Source organism: Nannobrachium achirus (genome assembly GCF_963921795.1).
Source record: "Nannobrachium achirus genome assembly, chromosome: 5".
Lineage (NCBI taxonomy): Eukaryota > Metazoa > Chordata > Actinopteri > Myctophiformes > Myctophidae > Nannobrachium > Nannobrachium achirus.
Window position 1 is genome coordinate 16,166,670 of NC_137814.1, and position 24,055 is coordinate 16,190,724.

Below are 24,055 nucleotides of genomic sequence, written 5' to 3' on the forward strand. Positions count from 1 at the left end.
CATTGGACATTTATTTTTTTTACAACTTTTTTGACACACTTTAATAGCCTACATGGTTCAGCTGAATAACGTCGTTGTCGGGTGAAAACCTTGTATGTCCAAAACCGTTTGTTTTGCGTTTATCATTTTAAAAATGATTTAACTAGTGAAAACAGCCGATCTACAAGCACACACCGCCTCGCACCGCAGGCAGGTTTCTGCCTGACAGTGACGATATACTAGTTTATCTCAAGTGGAAAGAGCTCTCTTCTCCTTCACGGATTTTCAAGTAATTGCGTAAGCCGTGTTTGGGAAAAACTGACAGTTTTGAGGAGATTATGGGCTATATTATCTGAAAACAAAGCTTGTATTTATTATTATTATTATTATTATTATTAAGAAGCAAAAACATAATTAGTGTGCCGTCATGGATCACAAACTGCCAAATCCAAGAGGCCAATTTTCCAAGATTGTTTCGGTTGTTATATAGATACCAGTAAGACTCCCTAATCGGGAGATAAGCGACCGTAAGGTCACAGTATACACAAAGAGGCCTGTAAGTGGCATTGGTTCCACCCATATATAAGAGGATTTCATATGGGAATGCCCATATATGGAGGAAGACAGCCCATATCTGTGTGGCTGTTTCTATAGACAGAGATCTCCATACAGTATATGGGCATTATAGGGATTATGTGTATGATGTCAGATGTCATAGACGTCATTGGATTTTCGAATAACTGAGTAAGCATGTTTGTGGTCTCACAGCATATCTCCATACAGTACATGGATCTCCATACATGGGTACCAGGGGCTCCATATATGGGTAATCGTCCGATATACATCACTGGCCAGATGGCCAAGACATGGCGCGACCTCGCTTGTCACCCTTAGGCGTATTACTACTACTAGAAGCTCGGCCGCCCTTCGGGCGGCCGAGCGTCTAGTCGGCGACCTGGCCAACTCAGGAACAATGTAAATAGGGAATGAATGCCCTGCCCTTTAATGCAAACCTCATTATATATGTTGTCATAGGATCCGTTTTGACCATCTGTTTGGCCGTGTGTCCATTTATGCCCATATATGGAGATATCTGTCTGTCTACGTCCATTTCATGCCCATATATGGAGATCTCTGTAGGACCCGTTTTGACCATCTGTTTGCCTGTGTCCATTTATACCCATATATGGAGTTATCTGTCTGTCTGCGTCCATTTTATGCCCATATATGGAGATCTCTTTAGGACCCGTATTGACCATCTGTTTGCCTGTGTCCATTTATGCTCATATATGGAGATATCTGTATATGTCTGTCTGCATCCATTTTATGGCCATATATGGAGATCTCTGTATCTGATGTCTGTGTCCGTTTATGCCCATTATGGAGATCTCTGCATCTGTTAGTGCCCCCGACTACCTGCTGCGGCGGGAAACACGCGTGCCGAATTTAAAATAGGGAATGAATGCCCCACCCTTTAATGCAAACCCCATTATACCTGTTGTCATAGGACCCGTTTTGACCATCTGTTTGCCTTTGTCCACTTATACCCATATATGGAGATCTCTGCAGACACAGTACCGGTTCCGGCCCTACCCTTTAATGCAAACCCCTTATATCTGTTGTCATAGGACCCGTTTTGACCATCAGTTTGCCTTTGTCCACTTATGCCCATATATGGAGATCTCTGCAGACACAGTACCGGTTCCGGCCCTACCCTTTAATGCAAACACCATTATACCTGTTGTCATAGGACCCGTTTTGACCATCTGTTTGCCTTTGTCCACTTATGCCCATATATGGAGATCTCTGCAGACACAGCACCCCTTACGTTACTTACAGAGCGCCCCGGAGTTCCCTAGCCTCTGGGCTCCTTATTCCCCTTTATTATTTAAGTTTAGCGTGAGAGGGAACTGCCCGGGCTTATCCACATTATTCACCTGGTTCTCTTAAAGGCACAGCCCGCTAATTCCCCTGAACCCAACCGCTCTGAAGAGCACCCTGAACTTTGCTCACCTCGAAGTGAGAGGAAGAAAGACTTTAGTTTATGCCACACTCAGAGAGGTTTTTAGTTGACTCATCTAGCGTATGTGATGTCAGAGCCTTTTATGAAGTGATGTCACAATGAGTCAATTAGTAGTCACGATATGCATTCAAACTGATTCATGTCTATGAGTGGCGTGCCACTCTCGTGTTCATACCACTCTGTTCCACCCCAATTGTGCAATCATCTGAAGGCATGTTGTACTGCCATGGTGTTGCTAGTCTTAATACGATTCTTTTATCTTGAAGAAGCTTAGTCTAGACGCCCCAAAACGTTCCCAAATGAATAAGAATGACAAACGGAGCTAACATGCAGAAGTTTCCTCAGTCCATTCACTCTTGATACATGTTCACTAAAGATCAAAAGTGTCAATTAAAACCCTCTTCAGCTCATGCACTTTAGTCTGCTCAGGAAGCAAGGGGTTGCAGGAGGAGGAGGACGTTCGACCACTGAGTCAATTCTCATCAGTCCGTAATGTGCCAGGCAGGACCAACATGAATCTAAAAGAAGAGTAGCCAATTATCATTTCAAACGGTAATATGAACCTTTATTTATACACTAGCTAGAATGACAACCGTAATGGCTGTGTTTGCCAAGCACAGAAGACAGCCTCGCTGAGGAGGCTTGATAGATGAGCGCCTTTAATGTGTCAGAAACAGACACTGACGTGATAGAGATAACGGGCTCACGGCAGACACAGCCTCCGCCTCATCACTCCTATCCTCAAACGGATATTGCTCTATTACGGCGCAAAAGTGCGAGGGTGTCTGAAAAATGTCCCCCCAACTACCATGCATTTGTCGTGACTGTCACGCCTCTAATTGAAGGGAATGCAAGGGAGGATCGAGAGCGGGACTGTTGCCGTTGACGAGACTCATGGGAGACCTAGATAGCATTCGCTGAGATGGAACCGACGGGGACCAAGTGAAGATGCGTCTTTAACAAAGAGGCGTTTTTTCCTCCCCGCCGAGACTCGCCGTATGTTACACGCACAGCAGGCACTTAACGCGCCAAACACATCTGCTCTGGGAATTTCCAGATGAACAGTAGCAGTGGCAGGCCAGTAGTGGGTCAACTTGATCAGACGAAGCAGGCACAAAGTACGTGCAGGTTGAGTTCTAGTGCTGTGCAGTGACACGCTTCACATGCAGCCTGTGATATAATCGCTGTCGGGGAAAGCTTGTATGTCCAAAAGCTTGTATGTCCAAAACCTGTTGCATTTCAGGAAATGGGGTGAAGGGACATTACCGGTGTTCCTAATGGATCCAATGTAGTCATAATTTATTTCTTGTTAATTTCGTTTCATTGGTTAAATATTTACAAATAAAAGCACTACAGACAGACTTCACCTGAGAACATTTAGAAAATTGCAGACCTGCAAGCTCACAGCGACCTGCAGCGTGTGCCATTTCCCCTACTTTACGGCATACAACATAGTATAAAATAACGTAATAAGATGAACCAAAGAAGATACAAGTCTTTCTGCCAGACAGCGGCGATATATACAGTAGTTAAACGCACAAGCCCCAGGCAACCAGTCACTTAGACTTTGTTTCTGCATGGTGATGTCATACATCACTACCTCGCCCCAGAGACTGCGGTTTCTGGAGGCGCGTGTGTGAAATGCATGGTCTCTCATTATGGAAAATAGCTCCCTGGCCTCTTTATCTGGCTGATTTTGAGAGAACCAAATTGTCCATAAATTAGGGACACAGACACATAAACGTCAGCGGAAAAAAGGGAAGGAAAAAAGAAAGACTGAGAGGCAAATTCTCCCGGCGGGATGGCGATGCTAATGATTGCTAAGAATGTGATGGGGAAGGAGGGAGATTGGGGAGGGGGGCGAGGAGGGGGTAATGTGAATTGAAGACAAAATGGAGAGTGACAGAGAGGGAAGATAATTCAAGCTGCATAAAGACGGAGAGTGAAAGAAGTAAGGACAACGGGGGGGATCAACAGTGAGTAAATGCCGGGGGAAGACTCAGTGTGTGTGTGTGTGTGTGAGAGAGAAAGAGAGAGAGAGAGAGAGAGAGAGAGAGAGAGGGAGAGGGATAGAGAGCAAGAAAGCAGAATAAAATTTAGGTTAGAGGGGAACAGAGGCAGGTGTTGACCTCGAGAGCTAATGGTCATTCCGAGACACACTCCTCTCCGGAGCTGCGCATGGCAGAGTCCGACGGACAGCGGCACTTTATTTTCCATTAGCTCATTCTTCAACAGTGATAAGGTCTGTGAGAAAACCATGACCTTAATCAAGGAAGCAATAATGCACCTCTAAACATTGTTGCAATTCAAAACAGCAGCTTGTGCTGCACAGCGTCCGTCTATGCACTGGTTCTCAAACTTTTTGGACTTTTTGCACCCTGTAAATAACTTTTTCATCAATGGCACTGTTATTATTATTATTTTTCTTTTATCTTATGTCTTATTACGACAGGTAAATATGCAAATCCTTCCCCCTAAGATACAATATGTCACAGAATGTGTCACAGAGGAAAACTTGAGAGAATATCCGTTTCCATTAGAACGGGCCGAAAATAACTTTATGCTCGACGTTTAAATCAGGGGTCTTCAAAGTTTTCAGGCCAAGAACCCCTTAGTTGAGAGATGAAGCAGGGACCCCCACAACGTTTTCATAGATTCCATATAGTTTCATTGTTTGACAGCACGATCATCAGTGTATTTTGGATTCGTGTCAATTTGTGTTTTCAGATATGCAACCACTTGAACCGTCAATACTTAATAAACTTGACCTTTCATTCTGTACTTAGTGTGCTTTTTTCTCCCCTCTACACCAAACCTCTTTGCCGAAAATAGCCGATCTACAAGCTCACGACTCCTCACAGCGCGAGGCATTGTGAGCTTGTAGATCTGCTATTGTTGGCGAAAGTTCTCAGAATATGGACACCAAGGTCCAAGTGATTAATATAAAAACGGAGAACAGGTTTCTATCACACAAAGATTTGGAGGCCCCCCTGTAGTAACTCTGACAACCCCCTGTTGAAGACCCCTGGTTTAACCACTTGGACCCCAGCATCCCTGTTCTGGGGGGAACGTAACGTGATGTGTTGTGAGCTTGTAGATCTGCTATTTTTGGTGAAGATTGTTGGGGTAGATGGAAGAATAACTCAAGTACAGTGCAACTCAGGTCTGTTTCACTAAGCATAGAGGGTCGAAGTGGTTAAACTGAAGTGATATTGATGAATTCCAAATATTATCAAAATATTCTGTGGCACCCCTGGACTGGCGTCATGTCACCCACTTTGAGAATCCTCGGTCTATGCAAGTCATCCAATGGTTTTAGGATTTTTCATACTGATAATGGATAAGCAATCTAATTAGCTAAACTATATCCTATCGCTAGGCACAACAATAATACCAAACGAGCATGAACAGAGATATTTTGATATCAGAGGACCTTGTGTTATTGTCATTTAACCACATGAAAATATCAGATCTACAAGCTCACGCCGCATTCCAATGAGATAGTATCATGAGCTTGTAGATCAGCTATTTTTGGCAAAGGGTTTTGGTGTAGAGGGGGAAAAGGAGGAGACCAAGTAGGGCTACAGTGGTCACCCGCCCGAATTTGAAATATACTTGAGAAGAATTATAGTCAGCCCATACCATTTGACAGATATCATTTGAAGACTGTGAGCAATGCGCTTCCAGACTGGTCTATTGAAGATTCCATCAACCACAATTTCAAACCAATGAAGACAAAATGACATACTGTGATGCATGTCACCCGCTAAACGTTAAACGCTAACTAAGCGTTGCCAACACTGAGACATGTCCAGAGTTCTATATTGTCTTTATCCGGGGATTAAACACAAGTGGGGCTCAAACTAAATGTCTTCCTGGCAGGCATGTGCACAAATAGACATCAAAGGGGGCTTGAGCCCCTGCCCTTTTATCCCTCTGTAAAAAGTGCCCTCTCCAGAATATGAATGCAGTTTTTACTATGGTGAAAGAAATGCAAATGCCCCTCTTTCCATGCCATACCTGAAGGCAGCATTCAAGAGAATTGTCTTGGCCAAACTCTCCTGAACTTGAATGCAGCACCTTATGTTGAAAGAATAGCCCTCTCCGTGTAGAAATCCATGCTGTACGCCACATCTCCAGTATTGACTTGATTATGCTTAGTTCACTGTGGTATCAAGCACCGAAAATTGTCGACCTCCAAGCTCACAACGCGTCGCAGCGCTTGGAGGTCGGCTATTTTCAATATGTTCTCCCCAAAGCCCTTTTAGAAATTCCAGACCCTGCATATCTAGCATTCTCTGCACGTCCCTGTTCCTGGACCAGGGTAGCATTCCAAGGACTCATCTGTCTAACGGTTCGTTCACCACAGAGAACACCGAGGAGAGACCTCACAGCTAATACAGCCAGTGAGCTGGCTGGTGATTAGACGACACAGAGGAAACCCATCATTCCCTAATAATTAAAGATGTGCCCTGGATAGTACTGCAGATTCAATGTCTTACTTACTGTAGCCGCGGTCGCTGTCCCTGGTGCTTAAGTATCTCCCATCTAACTATCTTACTTAGCCACGGTCGCTGTCTCTGGTGCTGAACTGTCTCCCAAGAATTGCTACTCTACTTGCCGACTCTCAGGGGTACAGTGCTACTTTTAGAAGTTGTGGTCACAAGGGGGGGGGGGGGGGGAGTGGACGGAGTGGGATGGAGTTACTAGGGCCCAAGTTGGAGGGGCCTTAATTATTTTATACTTGAGCTATTGAAAAATAGCAGATCTACAAGCTCACAGCGCGCTGCGAGCTTGTAGATCTGCTATTTTTGAAAAGTCATGAAAATGTGTGCAAATCTTTGAGAAGGGGGTCTGTGGCCAAATATATGTAATTTTGGGGGTCCTTCACTTGAAAAGTTTTGAGCAACACTGACATAGAAACATAGGTTTTTCAAAAAACCTTAGAAGGATTTGAAATATTCAAATATTTCATTTTTTTTTAAAATAGCAGATCTACTATATCTATAAATCTGCTATTTTTCAATAGTTAAAGTACACAATAATGCATAATAATGCGTTCCCAGTCTAAATGCGTTAAACCCCCTCGTCTCCCTATGAAGAACATTCATGGGGGGCCCGCAGTGAATCCTCGTACCCAGGGCCCAGAATTTGATGCGACACCGCTGGGGGGAGAACATCCGCACCGCTTGTTTCTCTCCACACCTAATCTCGTTGCACAAAAAATAGCCAACCTACGAGCTCACAATGCATTGTGAGCTTGTAGATCGGCAATTTTGGGCAAACGTCGGCCCCCCCTTCCCCAGAATATGGATGCTGGGGTTCAAGTGGTTTTGACCAAAGCTGAATTCCTTAGTTCTTTTAGAAGTGGGGGAGCATCACTCACCGCTGGTAACTCTGGATCGGGCCCTACAATTACGCACACGTGAATCACCCACACACACAACAAAGAACAAACATCCATCCTTCCTTCAATTGTTTTATCTATTCTAGACTGTTAACCTTTCTATCCTTCCCTAAAACGAATCATTACGGCAATAATGATGTATTATCTTATACAGTATGTGGGTGGAAAGTTAATTTACACAGGGAAGGAGACATGTGAATGGAGTAAGCAATTAGAATGAGAAGTAATTTAGTTCAAGCATTTCAGTTGAGACTGCCAAAGAAGACAGTATAACTGTGTGTGTGTGATGTGTGTGTGTGTGTGTGTGTGTGTGTGTGTGTGTGTGTGTGTGTGTGTGTGTGTGTGTGTCCATTCAATACCCTTTACATTACAGTACATTTGACTGACTAGAGTTTTAATACATATGAGTGCATGTCCACTACAAATATTGTTTTCTGCACACGTCAGAAGAAAGGCAAAGGCAGCATATATATTTATATATTCTCCAGTATAATTACACATTCCATGGTTTAAGCACAACCTTGTATCATTCCAACATAAAAAATAAATGTGACAGATGCTTTAGTTTAGACAGACACTGCTTTGATGTTTACCTTGTATCCTAGTTACTCTGTAGCACATAATTGCTTTCTTTGCACCCTAATTAGCCATTTACCCAGTTGTTTGTCGACTTTGTAAGTTGACATGGAAAAGAGCACTTGCTAAACACCTACATTGTAAATTGTATACGGTAAACACACATTCTAAAACGGATAGTCCCAATCCTTCATCCTGATTGGCTGTCTTCCGTTTTGTAGGCATAAGTAGTGATGAAAAGACAATATAATCTACTCCTTAGATCAGCTTATATCAATCACAGGTGCGTTATTTGTTTCTACGGTGATGCAGCGTTTCTGTAACTGAACGAGGGAAGGGGAGCGTTTGTTTTCCTTAGGCGGCGAGCGACTGAGGGGCTCGGGTTCATGGGGCTTGTAGGTGTTGGATTCTCGGTTGCAAGGCAAAATAGCTAGGCTAGAAGTGGACACGGGAAGTTTACAGGCTTTAAAAAGTGTATTTCTATCGAATATCTTAGTTAAAATTAGATTAAGCTCTAAAAACTAATTTAGTTTAACTAAAAGGTTTGTTTTGTCTATGTTTGTTTGGAAAAGTTGACGTCTATCATGCACCTATATCTTGGACTGACTGAGTAAAGAGGCACTATATACTGGTCTGTCAGGAAGTTGCTCTTCCTTGTAGCCGGGAACTACTGTACTAGAAGTTGTTCTTGTAGAGAATTATTATAAACTGTTTTAATTGGAACGTGTCTATCATTTTCGCATGTTTCTGAAACCAACCAAGGTTCAGTTAGGTTCTTGTAAAGGAGCGCTTGTTTTCGGGGGAGATGATGGTGGCGTGCCTTCTCAGGCGACCTTGATCCACGTGAGACACCGCCGAGCGAGCGCTAAGCGAGCGAGTCACCGTGTCGAGCGCTGCGAAGGTCGTATGAGCCAACTCAGCGCCGTCCGAGTTATGTCACGATAGGGACAGAATAGTAAATCTTTAGTAAACTTTCGGCACCTCAGAGTGGTCCAAGTGGATACAACAGAGCGCTTCCTACCTGCGGTTTTGCCAATCAGAAGCTTCTGCGGGACAGATCTTAACTGTATCGTCGTGGTGTGTATTAGATACACATCATTTTCATTTTGCCATGTTTCTAACCGTTTTAGAAAAGCAAAAAGGCACGCAAGGTCTCAGTTTACCTCGTTTTTATAGAGCATCACAGCGGAAGTAGCCTCGGAAACCCAGGCTTCTTTTGGCGTTCAGAAGAAAACGAAGCCTGGGCGATCGCGTTATGATCACTGTTGTTCTTTTCATAGAAACAAAGGTTTCATGTTCATGATTCACTGCCATCCTGGATGGCTTGGTTCTAGGCTTAACCCTGTTTGTTATAAATATTTGTTGTGAAAGTCTATGAGGAAATGAACGGGCGATTTTTTAGTGGGTCGCCCCTTTGCCATTATCAAATACTCTACAAACAGTGACCTCTAGTGGCCTATTGCTTTAGTTTACGGTAGCACTGAATGTGCCTAACTCTTCATCCTATTCAGACAGCATGGGAGATTAGATGAAGAGAAAATACCGGCTATTATCAGGTGTTGTTGTTTTCCTACATTGTCATGGCAACAGACAAAAGCAGCTTTCACTTTGCATTCTTTGCAACTAAAGTCTTTGCAAGACACACAGCCAAAGTGCCCCCACTTATGGGAAGTGTTTCTTTGTGCAAGGGGTCATTTCTGAAATTGATAGTCGTTGTTCTCTGAGGTTGCCTCGTTGTAGAATCTTTTAAACTATGGTTTGGGATTTCAAAGTGATTGCCTGTGTGTTCCTAATGGCTCCTTATATCAGAAGAGTGGCAGTGTGCTTTTACGACCCTGGTCCCGCGGGTGGCGTTACATTTCTGAATGAGTTTAAGAGCCCCTGTCTAAATGAAGTGTGATAATTTGTGAGCGCCATAATTGCCCAGTTATATTGCAACTTCATAATGTTATACAGTTATGTTAGGATCTTTATTGTATTCATAAGTCATCCATTTGCTCGTGCGGCTCTATTAAAAATAACCCAATAACAGTTGCATCCAAATATGCTATACACCTCTATTCAGAACAATGTTATATATATATATATATATATATATACACATACATACACACACACACACACACACGCACACGCACACGCACACACACACACGCACACACACACACACACACACAGTATACGAGAATAAATGATTACAATTTTAATAGTCTAGAACCAGTATAAGATTCTATACAGAATGCAAAGCATCTTGCATCGGGGAACATATGGTTCCACAAAAGGTTGCACATCCAATATGTGCCACTGCACATCCCCAAAAAGCATTCCTGCACAGTTCATACCCCCACTGCAAAAGCATCCTCTACAAACAGCTTTAGCTTAGCATTGATGTGTTTGTTGTTGCTGTAATTACTTTCTCTCTGATTCATTGGGCGAGGTGGCCTATATTGCATCCTGATGATCGAATCATCACATTTATGAGTCATTTGAGCTGTTAATTGCTCTAGGAATGAGAAGATCCCAAAATAACTTGTTTATCTTCCAACATTAGCCACAGACTCTGACTGTGAAGTATTTTAATCCCCCCCAAAATGTAATCCGACTAAATCATGTCAGGTGAGGTTTATTTAGGTATGGAGGGCATGCTCATTCTAATTATGGTGTCACTGAACTTTACTCATTTGAATCCGTTTTCTATTTATTTGCAGTATATCCTCTGAGCAGGTTGGCATAAAAGTACCTTGGCACACGGTTTCAGCCATTGGGCGAGATGGGCTTCGTTTGCAAGTCTCCCACCCTGAAATACTGCAGCCGGAGCAGAAGCCGTTAGAGAAGTGCCTCATTATTCACCACAATTACCACTTATTTTCCCTCAATGTCAAGCCATAAGAAAGAGAGAAAGAAACATTGGCTCACTGCCTGTCTCCTATTGTGGCGTCTATCTGGCTAAATGCAGCTATCACAACGTTGGAGATGATTAGCAGAAACAACGAGCCAGAGAAAAAGAAACCGTCCGGTTAAGCTATCACACCAAACACTTAAACACCAATTCATTGTTATCATACTCCACTTAGCTTCATGGGAGATGAGTTGAGAGTGGCAAGCTGTGGGGGGAAGTGACTAAGTACATATACTCAAGTGCTGTACTTATGTACAATTTTGAGATACTTTCACTTTACTTGAGAATTTACAATTTCAATACTTTTACTTGTAGGCTACTCCGCTACTTCTCAGATCCAAATATTGTACTTTTTTACTCCACTACAGTTATTTGAAAACTTAGTTCATAGTTGCTTTGTAGTTATAAAAAATGCAAGTACTTTTCCCACCACTGGTGGCACGGTACAGTATGAGAGCGACATAAAGATGGGGAAGGGAAATGAAAGTCAGTGAAGGAAGAAAAGAGTGAGAGAGGTACTGAGAGATACATAGAGAGAGAGACCAGGGGCGTCACACCAAATTCTGGGCCCTGGGTACAAGGATTCACTGTGGGCCCCCCATGAATGTTATAACTATTGAAAAATAGCAGATATACAAGCTCGCCGCGCTGCGAGCTTGTATATCTGCTATTTTTGAAACATTGTGAAAATGTGTGCAAGAAACCTATGTTTCCATGTCTGTGATGCTCAAACTTTTTCATGTGAAGGACCCCCAAAACGATATGTATTTGGCCATGCACGGACCCCCATCTCAAAATATTTAGTTCCAGGGACCCCCCAGAAGCAACATTTGAGTTACAAATGTTCGCTTAAAAAATACATATATTCAAAGATTTGCACTCATTTTCACGACTTGTAGATCTGCTATTTTTCAATAGCTAAAGTTACTAGGGCCCCTCCACATTGAGCCCTAGCAACTCAGTCCCACTCCCCTGACGCCCCTGGCTGTGTCTGTGGGGATCACTGAGCACTGTAATAGGCTTGAGTCTCGCCGGTTCGGCTGAGCTTAGCTCGTCTTGGCTGCAGATTCCTCTGCCGCCTCGCCGCCAAGAACAGTACATGGGAATATGATTCTCCGAGAACCAAGCAGGGAGTCCTACAAGGTCTCACTCAACTCACTTTGAGGGACATGAGCGATAGGGCCAAGTTTCCCCAAAGGCTTAGTACAAGGCATAATCTTTGTCCATTGGTTTGTAATGGAATTTAAATTATCTTGATACAGAAATAGCTTTGGCAATCCCCAGTCTGAAGCAGAGACTATGTCTACCTGGCGGCCATTATTCTGACAGTTCAATCTATTGTAGTGGTGCTCAACTTTTCTTTTTAATTTTGTCTTTTTTACGAGTCAAAGGCTCCTCGCAAAGATATGGCTCCTTTGGCTTGAGCAAGAACATTATGCCTACAGATGTGCCATTTCAAAACTTCAAACGTCCTGACATTGGCAAGACAGTAGATTTCCAGTGGATTAGCAGAACATTGAGCTTGTAGACCAGCTATTTTTGCTATTTGTATGACCTGCTCTGACTTCGAAGTTTAAATCTACTCATATGAAGGTGGATTCTGCTTTTCAATGGGAATGGAGTGGTTTCTTGCCATTTGCAGGTTTCTGCAAAAATACGCTCCATTCTCCATAAATAATTGAAAGGCAAAACAGGGGAAGAAACCTTTTGAAAAAATGCATTTGCAGGACATTTTCAGGAAAAGAGAAGTAAAGCCTAAAGACTTGAAACGGGACATCTGTATTTACATAGAACAATAGAACACCAAGCTAGTATCTAGAAGAGGGTGCGTGCGTGTGTGCGTGCGTGCGTGCGTGCGTGCGTGTGTCGTGACCAGCGCCATATTTCGAACTTCGAAATAAGTAAATTGATCTAGGTGTGTCTATATGAGCAACACATCCTATATGTCAGGGTATATACGTGACATGACCCAAATTGCCTTTTTTTTTCTCTCCAAAAATAGCAGATGTACAAGTTCGCAGTACAACACGAAGTGACACGCTCTGAGCTTGTATTTCGACTATTTTTTTTAAATAGCCAATGTGTAAATGGATAAAGTGTTAACAATTATTGTGATGCTTTATTACCAGTTTATTTTTAACGCCATCGATGGGAAGTTAACCTTATATCATTTTACTGCTAGATTGGGAAAAAAAGTAGTTACCAGACCCGCTCAAGCGACTGGCTTTCACTTAAGGTTCCACCGGTTCAGCATTTTTTGTGTTTTATATCTGTATGTGTCTTAATTGTTGATCTTTGTGTGTGTAATCTTGTCAGCACTGCAAATGAGGGTGAACCTCAATGTTCTTTTGGAGAATAAAGGTTTCAATCAATCAATCAATCAATCAATCAATCAGTCAATCAATGAATCAACACTCAAGGACCCCACTTTGATAAACCAATTCTATACAGGGTCCACTCCTTTATCCCTCAACTCCAAAAGACGACCTACATTACAAGCTCCATTTTCACCAAATGCTCGCCTATATTGCGACATGCCCAGAATATAGGGACTGCCAACAGTTACTGCTCAGTCCATATTTTTGCTTTTGAAAAGATAAGAACGAGAAGGTGATGAAATGAGAGAGCCTTTCCTTTTATCACACAGATTACTGTTTGTTTGCAACTTAATGCACAGGTATCTCGTTCTTATAAGGTCTCAACTAAATAAATAACATGTAATCTTCCCATCTGCACATGAAGGAACGCCATCACTCTTCCCATAAGGAGTGTGTTTGCAAATGACAATATTATTGCCAAGCAGTAATCGTAATGTTCCATGGGCTTTAAATGGTGGGGTGGTAATGAGCATAATTACACATTAAAGTGCAGGTGTTTTCTTTGGAACGGCAACTCATTAAAATATCACAGGTTTTTCTTCTTTTATTTATTTTTCTCTCTCGTGAAACCAGGAACCTTTTCTCAGTCGTCCTTGCACATCACAAGGAATATGACGGCGTTGAAACGAACAGGTTTTCTCGCATAATAAAAGGTGTTTAAAATAATCTTCTTTTAACCCCAACTCCATTTCCATACTAATTCCAATGTTTTTTTCTCTCCTCTCTTTTCACCCTCTCTCCACTCCACCCTCCCTTTTCATTTCACACCTCTCCTTACCACCTGTTCTACCCTCTTCTCTCCCTCTCTCTCTCTCCGTCTCCAGAAGAATTCAAGGCCTTCCTGAGGCGTCTGCCCACGGACCGCTTCTTGAATGTGTCCACAATCGCAAAGTCATGGACCGGCGACTTGTCCATCCAGAAGCGCTATGCCCAGCTGGAATCCAGCACCGCAGTGGTCCTGGGGAAAGCCCAGAAGATCATCCGAAAACTCTTCACTCTGAGCAAGCGCTGTCCCAAACAGCCCCGTGTCAGCCTCCCCCGAGACAGGTACAGTGCAGTGAACCACTAGAGACCTTTTTTCAGAGAAAATTAACAAACTTAGCCTGAAGCACTTGCCGTAGCACTTGCCCTAGCTAGCACTTAATAATAATTCCATTTCATTATAAGGCTAAAGCCTTTTAGCCATCCCAAGACCAAGTGAAGGTTTGTTGTGATTACATCATCAACGTGTCAAATGCCATCCCCTTTGCATGTCAAAAATTACTGATCCATAAGCTAGCGAACAGTGCCATCCAGTGGCACTTTCTACGACACTGAAAAACAAAAAAGGAAATGCTGATTTTGGTCTGGTGATCAACGTGTCTAGGTGACCTGGATACCCCAGAGGTGACCCATAAGCTAGCGAATAGCATCAACCAGAGTAAAAAATAAGCAACTCGTCAAACTCGTCACTTGGTGGCCTGTACAATTGGGAATCACTCGTGAAAACTTGTCATGTTGCAGTAAATTATATAGCGCCTTTCATCAACCCAAGGATGCGTTACAAAACCAACATACAAACAACCAACCAAAAAAACAAACAACAATATGCCATAAGCCTGAGAGATTAGGTGTTTCTTTTTTCTTCAAGGCAGCCTTAAAAGTGTTGGAGCATGGCAAATCTCCAATGGGAGTGTGTTCCACAAGGTGGGGGCTGCCACAGTGAAGGCTCTGTCCCCCAAGGTTCACGTATTTGCATTGGGGACAGAGAGGAGGTCCAAGGGTATCTTGACTGAAAGAACCCTGAATTAAATCTAGGCAAGGCAAGTTTATAGCACATTTCATCAACAAAGTAATTTAATGTCCTTTAGACAAAACAAATAAGCAGTGAGACATTAAGACACAAAAACACATAAATACACATGATAAATCATGATTTTAAAAACCGCAACATCCAGCGATAGGTCGTCAAAGTCATCGGTAGCGGCCTGGACCATTGGGAATAACTGGTCAAGGTCGTCAGGGGGCAGTAAATGAGTTAAAAGAACTGAGAGTTGTACTTGGAGAGTTGCAGACCAGCATTTTTCTGGGAGATTGTTCCAGATATGCAGTGCATAAAAACTGAATGCTGCCTCTCCGTGTTTAGTTCTGACTCAGGGGACAGAAAGCAGAACTGTCCCAGACAAGCTGAGAAGTCTGGATGGTTCGTGATGTACTGCAGCACCAGATCCGAAATGTATCAGGGCCCCTAAACCTTTCAATGATTTATAAACCAACAGTGGTTGTTCATTGACAGACAGGGGAGCCAGTGTAAAGATTTGAGAACCGGCGAGATCCAGAGCTTGATAGTAGCATTCTGATTTATTTTAGGGAGACCTGAAAAGACACCGTAGTAGTTGTGTTTCTTTCAAAATCCAGCTGAGACAGAAGTCCTTTAATAGGCTGACGTTGTAGTTGTAGACTACAACTACGTTGTAGTTGTAGTCTTAATGCAGCTGTTGAAATTCAGATCCGAGTCTATGGCAAAATTTAGTCGACGACGATCTCTAGAGAACACGGCAAACTTTTGTTGCGCTTTTGTTTAGACGGACGTACGCAACAGTGATTAAAATGTAGTAGTGCATGCCATGTCGCTAGATGGCGGTGACGCAGTGCCAAATAAATCAGTCAAACATTTCCGCCCCAGAGCCTTGTCTGTTCATTCACCAGTGGCTCAGCTCACGTCACATGTTGTGGTTTCCTCCATTTTTTGCCCATGTGCACGGAGACGCCGGGCGGAGCGTCTTCAAAGATGTCCACTCTGGAAGGCGGTTTCACTTTGTTGCGTTTTCAACCCCTGAAAACGTTGTTGTTGTCTAAACGGACGGCATATTTGACATTTCTTTTATCGTTGTCTCTAGAAAACGACGGCTTCTGTGCCTTGGGCTTGGGTTGTGGTTTTTAACATTACAGCTTGAAGCTGAGCATAGACTTTTAGTCATTAATTGTGCCTTGGCTCTGAAAACATTTTTATTTTTTATTTTTTCAGTTTTGTCTAATTGAAGACAATTCTTGGAACATCCAATCATTGATTTGTTCATTGCATTTACAGTAGGCCTGCTAGCTCAGAGATTGTATGAAATCATAGTCCCCTTATGGTATGGTTATATAAATGTGTGTGTTGTCTGCATTATTACGGTAACTTACACCTATTTGGATGTTAGTGGGAGCTTGGGATGTTGAGAGTTCCCAAAATGGAGCTTTAACGGACTCTGCATGTTATATTTGCTAAAATGTAGAAGACATCACTGTGGCATATATTTATCACTGTGGCAGAAATCCCCACAGTTTTCTAGTCCGTCTAATATGTTGTGGAACTTGTGGTTGACTGTTGAAAGTAGAACTGAGATCTAGTAATCCTAAGACCAAATTTGCCATGCACTGGTGTTTAAGTGGATGTCAATGAAGACATTAACAAGAGCTAAACTAAAGTGAAGGGTCTAATTTGATAGCGTTGTGATCTTATTCATTGCTGTTGTAAGCCGTTAGTGAGGTACGTTCAGAGGAGAGAGTTTTGTCTTTGAAATCATCAAGAGCCCAAATAATATACTTTGTTATTTGGGCTGAAATGTGCCGTGACGTGATGCAGTTGTGAGATTGTAGATTGTCTATTTTCTGCAAAGATATTTAGTGTATAGAGCGAAAAGAGGAGGGGGCCTAATTTAGCTAGGCCTTAGCCTGTGGAAATCGGGTCAACTACTTGTATGCTTAAGTGGGTCAACTAGTTTCGCGTTGCAAGACAACCGGGGCGCTACTGATACGTCTGTGGACTTACAGTAAGCACAATGTGGTTCGAAAAAAGGGCTACACTGATAACTTTTTTGTTTTGTTTTTTTGACACTAATTGTTTCCTGGAAGAAAGCTGGGAGATTGTCCTCATCCGCTAACGAGCGAAGCGTATAGACTTGTGATTCTACATTTAAGTGCCCTCTCCCATGCCACAATCCTCTGCACTATTTTTTTTAAATAGTTAATGTCACTACCATGCCTATAATTTCGTTGTTTTAGGGGCAAGGCCAATTGGCCTTTGTTGTTGTCAATTTTGGGAGGGCACAAAGGCCAAATGCTAAGGCAGGAAGGCCATCAAATAAAACAAGGTTTAGTCCATTGAAATAATTAATTGAATTTAAGCGTTAAGGATGATTTTGAAATGTAATCTGCAGTGAAATCTCAGCCCTGCACAAATCAAACTTACTGCATTGGTCATGGGTCATCAACCCCTGGGCTTGTGATGGACATTTTCCTCGAAATATATTTTTGCCACGGACATACAAAAGGAGTGGTCAACAATATTACCATGAATAAAATACTAAATGTATACCAGTCCAGTAGACATGATGGAGAACACATGCTGTGTTTTTAAAGAGGGAGAGTGGTTAGTCATCCCATTGAACTTTAATTAATTTTCTTCAGTAGGAAAGCTGAGATGGAAGGTATAGATGGAGCAATTTATAATCCATTTTCAAAAAATGCTTTAAAAGTCAAATGTATTATTGTTATTATTTCCATGGCCATCTCTGAACCTTTTACTACTTTCTTACCTTCTTCACTTTCAAATTTTTCCAAAGTGATGGCTTTGAACTTTTCAAATCACTAAAGGCAATTAGAGAAGAATTGTCATATTGACATCATCCATATTCATTTGCTTAAAATCCTGTGCTCTTTATTAGAGTGTTGATGTCAAAGGCCATTTGAGAAACGCAGCGACGATCATTTCCGGCTGCCGTTGTCATCTGCCGTAGCCATACAAAGCTTAAATTGGCTATTGACAAGAAAGGAACAGAGGAGAAAGTGGTACAGTCAGCCGGGGCATTAAGGCCACTGTGGCCTCAGGTCGTGCCATTTTTTGGAGGGGCACAAGGCCAAACTGAGGGGCAACAACGGCCATGGCCTTCATGGCCTCCCTGAAATTCCTGCCCTGGCACTACTATGCCACAAATACAATTTGTCCTCAAAATAATCCCTTCATACTAATAGAGATAAGTGGACCTACGTGTTACAGAAAGATGAGTGCTCTGCAGTTTACATTACATTTTCTGCCTCTGCCTATTCCATTTGACAAGACTGTAGCTTGCACCCAAAAGCCCTTGGAAATGTTACCACTAGAGCAGAGGTGGGAAATTATTATCAGAAAATATTGTGGAGGGACATTTTTGATGGGTAAGGTAAGGCAGGTCGTCTTGAGGTGTGACCAGTCTGACCACCTGCTTGTTATTGAGACAACACCCAATGATCACACACACACACACACACACACACACACACACACACACATGCTGATTTACGCATTGTGTCCATATGTACGTGAATACAAATCTTCAAAATAAAAGAAATGCAGCTTTAGTCCATGCATGAGGCAAAATTTGAAAATGTGTTTATTTTGTAATTTGCCATAAATCCTACAAAGGCCGGTCAGAGTGACCCAAAGGGCCGCATACGGCCCTCGGGCCGCACAATGCCCAGGTCTGCACTAGAGAGAACCTTTTCCCCTATTTTTAAATGTTTGAGTATGGTAGCCAGTTATTTGTATAAACTTTCTCACAATGTCTCATAACCTTCTGCACACATTTCTATATTTTGCCACAGGCGGCGCCGCGGCGCCCTAGCCCATAGGAGTCGCTAGTGCAGCAACAGAGATAGATAGAAAGATAGATGGATACCTTTATTATCCCAAGGGGGAAAATCAGTTGCCCAGCGGCTGCACAGCAGTATACGGTTATTTACAAAGTTACAGAGAAGTAAGAAAAACGATAAAGATAAAAAAAAAAAAAACAAGAACAGAGTACTGTAAAGAGCAAGGTACGTCAAGAAAGGGAACTAATTATATATATATATATACATATATATATACACACACATATACAAAGTGTCCTTAGGCACAACTATCAATATAGTACAGTGCCCCCAAATCAAAGTGACCATAACAGTCAATGCTAGTTAGTGCAACAAGTATCTCACCATCATGTCAAACACAAGCAAAAATACACAAAACGACTAACACAACCTAATAGTGCAGAGTGTCCAAAGATCAGTGCAATATAAAAACAACTAGAAAAAGAAAGAAACAAGAGAGGGTGACGCAGCAAGACGCACAAGAGCACCCTTCCTGGAAGGTCCTTAGAGGTCAGAGTCAGTGCAACTAAAGTTCCAGTAAGAAAGGCTACCGTCGTCCTAGGTTAGGAAGGTAGTCCTCTTCAATCTACCGTTGTGTCTTGTTGTACAGCTTGAGAGCAGCCGGTACAAAAGACTTTCCTAGTCTGTCGTATCTCCGTCCTGGGTAGGCAAAATGGTAATTTCCTATCTTACTCCAGTAACTGAAGATCTCAAGATGTAGGGGGTGGGAGGAGTTCACCCATCCCATCCCTTCCCTGGTGTCCCTCCCCAAAACACAGCCAATGCTATTTGTGTAGAGTAGACAGTCAGCAAGCTGGTGGATTTCAAACTAGCCCTAGACCGTGGTGGTGGACAGGTACTTTAACCCTGTGCCACCCGAAGACTGTTAACTCAGATATATCGCTCTTATAAACCCTTGACTTTGCACTGAAAGGTCTGCAGTGCTCTTTTGAACGGCATTAAATGTTCCGTTTACACCGTCTTTAAAGTCATCGTTTAGTAACGTGACAGGTTGTTGGCTTTGTTTTCCGGCCCATGGTAGAGGACCACTCTCTCCGTGTGTGTTTGTCTCTTCACATGCTCCACTTCGCCATCATTACATGGCTATTTGGACAACTAACACCTTGAGGGGGAAAAACCAAGACAAGCCTGTGAAAGGTGGTCTGTGATTGAGTGATGGGGAGACGGTGCGATGGAAAGAAAGAAAGAAAGAAAGATGACAAAGAGGGCCAGGGGAAGACAATTATAGAGATAGGTGAGAAAGGAATAAGGGAGAGAGAGAGAGAGAGAGATGAAGTGCCTACTAGCTTGCCGGTGTGGAGCCTTGCAGTGCAGTGGCATGTTGTAATCAAGTGCTCTCACAGATTGACAGCTCAGCATTCGTTTACCGAGGGCTTTAATTTCCCTGACAACCCTTTCCCTTTATCCGTCAATCCATCTCTCTCTCCCTCTCTCTCTCTCGCTCGGTTACCTCTTCACTCTACTGTTCGTTCCCTCTCTCTTTCCCTCCCACGTGTCACTCAAACTCTTAACCCGACTCTGACAAGCGGCAACAAGCCATCAGGAGGCCGTTCGTGACCAAAAAGAATAAAATACCCAAATCCATGTGTTTGTTTTATAATAACTCATTTGTGTTTATTCATACAGGTCTGATTTATGCAGGCCTGAGGGGAGAAGAAGCTAGAGTATTTGGGCAACGTTGTGTGTGACTTCCCGCAGTTAGTCAGGGAATGGAATCACTGCAGAGCCCATTTTCAGCGTGCAGTTGCGCTCTCATTGCAGTAAAGTGGATGGTAATTTATATTATGCGTGTTTTTTCACCCGCAACGGCACAGCACCCGCCCATCCACCTTCTGAAATGTCATGTTGCCGTGGTTCATCTACAAATGAATCAGGTTCAGACTGCAAATTAGATCTTTATACATAGACAACTAGAGACGTGCTCCCGCCAGGAGGCATGCTCTATTAACGCTGGAGATGTATGCAGTGTAATTTTTACCTTACGGCCATGAAAGTAGCCTGCTACTGCAAGTGATTGATTACCAGTTGTAGTACTGATGTACAGTACATCATATATCTCTCTCTCTCTCTCTCTCTCTCTCTCTCTCTCTCTCTCTCTCTCTCTAGTCGTTTTCCTCTCTCCATCTTTCTTTCAGATTTCTGTCATTCAAATGTCTCTACAATTTTGATTGTTAAATCCTTGTGTCGATTAAGTTTGTGGGACTAGTTAAATCAGAGGCAGACCAATGCCAGCATAGTCTCAGGAAAGAGACTTCAGACCTGGCTGTTTGTGTGCGACGACAATCCACATGATTGTCCATCTCTCAGCCCGTATAGATACGCACACATGACATTATTTAATGTTAAATTCAGTAGGGACTGCTAAATCCTGTTCACAGAAAATATGTAATTTTAAAATCAAGCAGTCTCATTTGTTAGCTGTACATGACTGTGCTGTATTAGGCTCTATTAATTTTGGTGTTAAATGTCGGCACACATTCAAGTACTCACCGCCGCAAGAAAAACTGACGACTATCCTGGCGCAATCCATCATCAACACTGGCAGATGAATTTACATGTCTGCAATTGGTTAGCATCGGTACCGTATATCCCAGTTAGTCGTATACAGTAGATAAGCCGGAGGGACTGGGGCTTGATTGATGCATCACATAGTTTTGACCGATTTTGGAATTGATGTCCTTGGCTTGCTGTCAGTGTGCACAGGAAAAATTACAAACTGATCAGTCTAGTGATATTTGGGATAAGCTGCAGAAAGACACCCATACAGATACATACAAGGGTGAATACATGACTTCTGATGTAAAGTAGTTGCCAGCACTCAAGGAATCACCTTTTCACATGATTGAATTTACCCACCCTGGCCACAATATGCCTTCCGGTTGGTTCCAAGATTTCTAGCGGAAGTGCTGCGTTTAACGGAAAATATGTCAGGCGGTGCGGGTCTGTTTACATTCCCCAGCGAAAAAACAAAAATAGATTGTAGTTCTTAACTTGCTCTTATGCCAAATGCCAAAATGGCTCCAATGATTTTGTATGTTTTTCTTTACTATGCAATGAAAAAAAAATGTTTTTTTTAAATATAATTTTTCCCCCACAGAAACAGACACATTTGTTGTGATTCAGTGGCAAAAATAATTTTGTCAATCAGACAAATGGTTCCAGAGATAGAGCTGTTTGAATCAAAAAAAGTGTCCATCCACTAGAATGAACACACATTTTCTCAATCAGCTAAACGAGGGAGCCAACACACAAACAGAGAAAAGCATCTCTCTGATCTCAGGTCATTTTGACATCTTTAAAAAAAAAAAAAAAAAAAAAATGAAAAAAAAAAAAAAAATCTATACAAAAACACAAAAGACGTCAAAGACGTCATTGGCACCCAGGGCCTTTGAAAAAAGACGTCAAGAGACGTCATTGGCACTGAGTGAGTGTTGTAACATCGTCTGAATCAATGTTATTGTTTATTGCGAGCGCAACCGACGGAGCAGGAGACTTAGACCAGATTCTTTGCCAGTGGGGATTACGTTTGCAGGAACACCGCACTGTGAAAAAAAGACAACTTCCGGAAAAATTCAGCCCCACCTCCTCTGCCTCATATTGTCACCAGGCTTTTCTCGTCGCAGATGAGTAAGCCTGGCTATGCGAGGCTAGTATTTACCTCACTGGACAGGACTGTCTTCAACGCTGACAAAGACCAACAGGTCGAAACGCGCCCTGTCCAGCGAGGTAAATAAAATCATGTGAAAAGGAGATTCCTTGAGTGCTGGCGACTTCTTCTTTGTTATTTTGAGCTGTACACCAAAAAGAATGCATCTAATTTGGAGTGTTGCAGGCTTTCTGCTCTGTTGCAGATATCTTTCTCTACATCTACGAGATAATGAGGTACCCATAGACCCCACAATTAGTGGTGTATACGTTGTCCTCATCTGAGACTTAAAAAATACATATCCCCAAAAGAAAAATTCTAATAATTTAATCTGCTCCCTGAAACATTACTCTGCAGCCCTCAGATTACAGTATTTCAAAGAGAGAGCTTTGATCACCAGCGTGGGATGGAGCGAGGGTAGAGGATGTTTGGTACGGATGCGAGGATGAAGGATAGAATGGCTGATGATGTTTTGGTTCCCACCCTTCCTTTCCTGTGAGGCTGATTTGAGTATTAGTCGGGGATCCACATGCCCAAAAGCTCAAGGAATAGGGTTAAACCTGTGATGTTCTGCTGCACTTTTTATTCTGTTTTATCTATTAGTTTGGTCATTAAGGTCCACAGAATGAGAGCCCTGCTCTGCCGAAATGTGTATATTCACTGTCCCATTGACTCCACTAGAAATATTAAAAAAATAAAAATAAATCTGCTTTAAGTAGCATGTGAGGGGTCAAACTAGGGGTTCTTCATCATTCTGAATCCAAATGAAAGCATTTGTTTTGCATGAAAAACATTCCTTGGGCAAATATTGCCCCCCAAAAACTGTGAAAAGTCATCACTTTTTCCCCCCCACTTTTCACAGTTTTGTGTGGCCAAAATTTTGCCCAAGGAATGTTTTTCATGCAAAACAAATGCTTGCAATGGATTCAGAATGATGAAGAACCCCTAGTTTGACCCCTCACATGCTAAAGAAAGCAGATCTTTTTTTTTTCTTCTTTTTTTATATTTCTAGTGGAGTCAATGGGACAGTGAATATACGTACGGCCATAACATTTTTTGTGATGTTTCCGGCAGAGCAGGCCTCTCATTCTGTGGACCTTAATGACGAAACTGATAGATAAAACAGAATAAAAAGTGCGGCAGAACATCACAGGTCCTCTCCCATTTTGGTGACTGGGTCCCCGGCTATTATGTCGACTATGTTCTGAGGTTCTTCTATGTTTAGCGCTTCATCACGCAGCACGACAAGAGAGAGAGCGAGAGTGAGTTAGCGGGGATGGAATTGCATAATGTGTGCCACAACAATGGTAAGACGAATGTTAGTTCGTGCCGTATATTCATCATTCATGTATTATTAGGACTCTGCATCCGGCTGAAAGAAAGACGGGGCAGATGTCTGGCTGGAAATACTAATATTCCCCATCTCCGGCGCTTCAGAGGCATACCCGTGTACCATGTATCACTGTCTTTACTATATAATGAGAGAGGTAACAGA

The 24,055-nt window shown here is 42.5% G+C and overlaps 1 protein-coding gene across 1 annotated transcript in view; it reads left to right on the top strand.

Moving 5' to 3' along the window:
• brinp2 (bone morphogenetic protein/retinoic acid inducible neural-specific 2) overlaps window positions 1–24,055 on the top strand; it is a gene marked incomplete at both ends in the record, with an annotated part of 142,807 nt that overhangs the window by 107,454 nt on the left and 11,298 nt on the right. Inside the window, one exon of the mRNA XM_080725575.1 lies at window positions 14,087–14,309. Within this exon, the coding sequence (XP_080581701.1) occupies window positions 14,087–14,309 (223 nt within the window). The remainder of the gene's footprint in view (window positions 1–14,086; window positions 14,310–24,055) is intronic.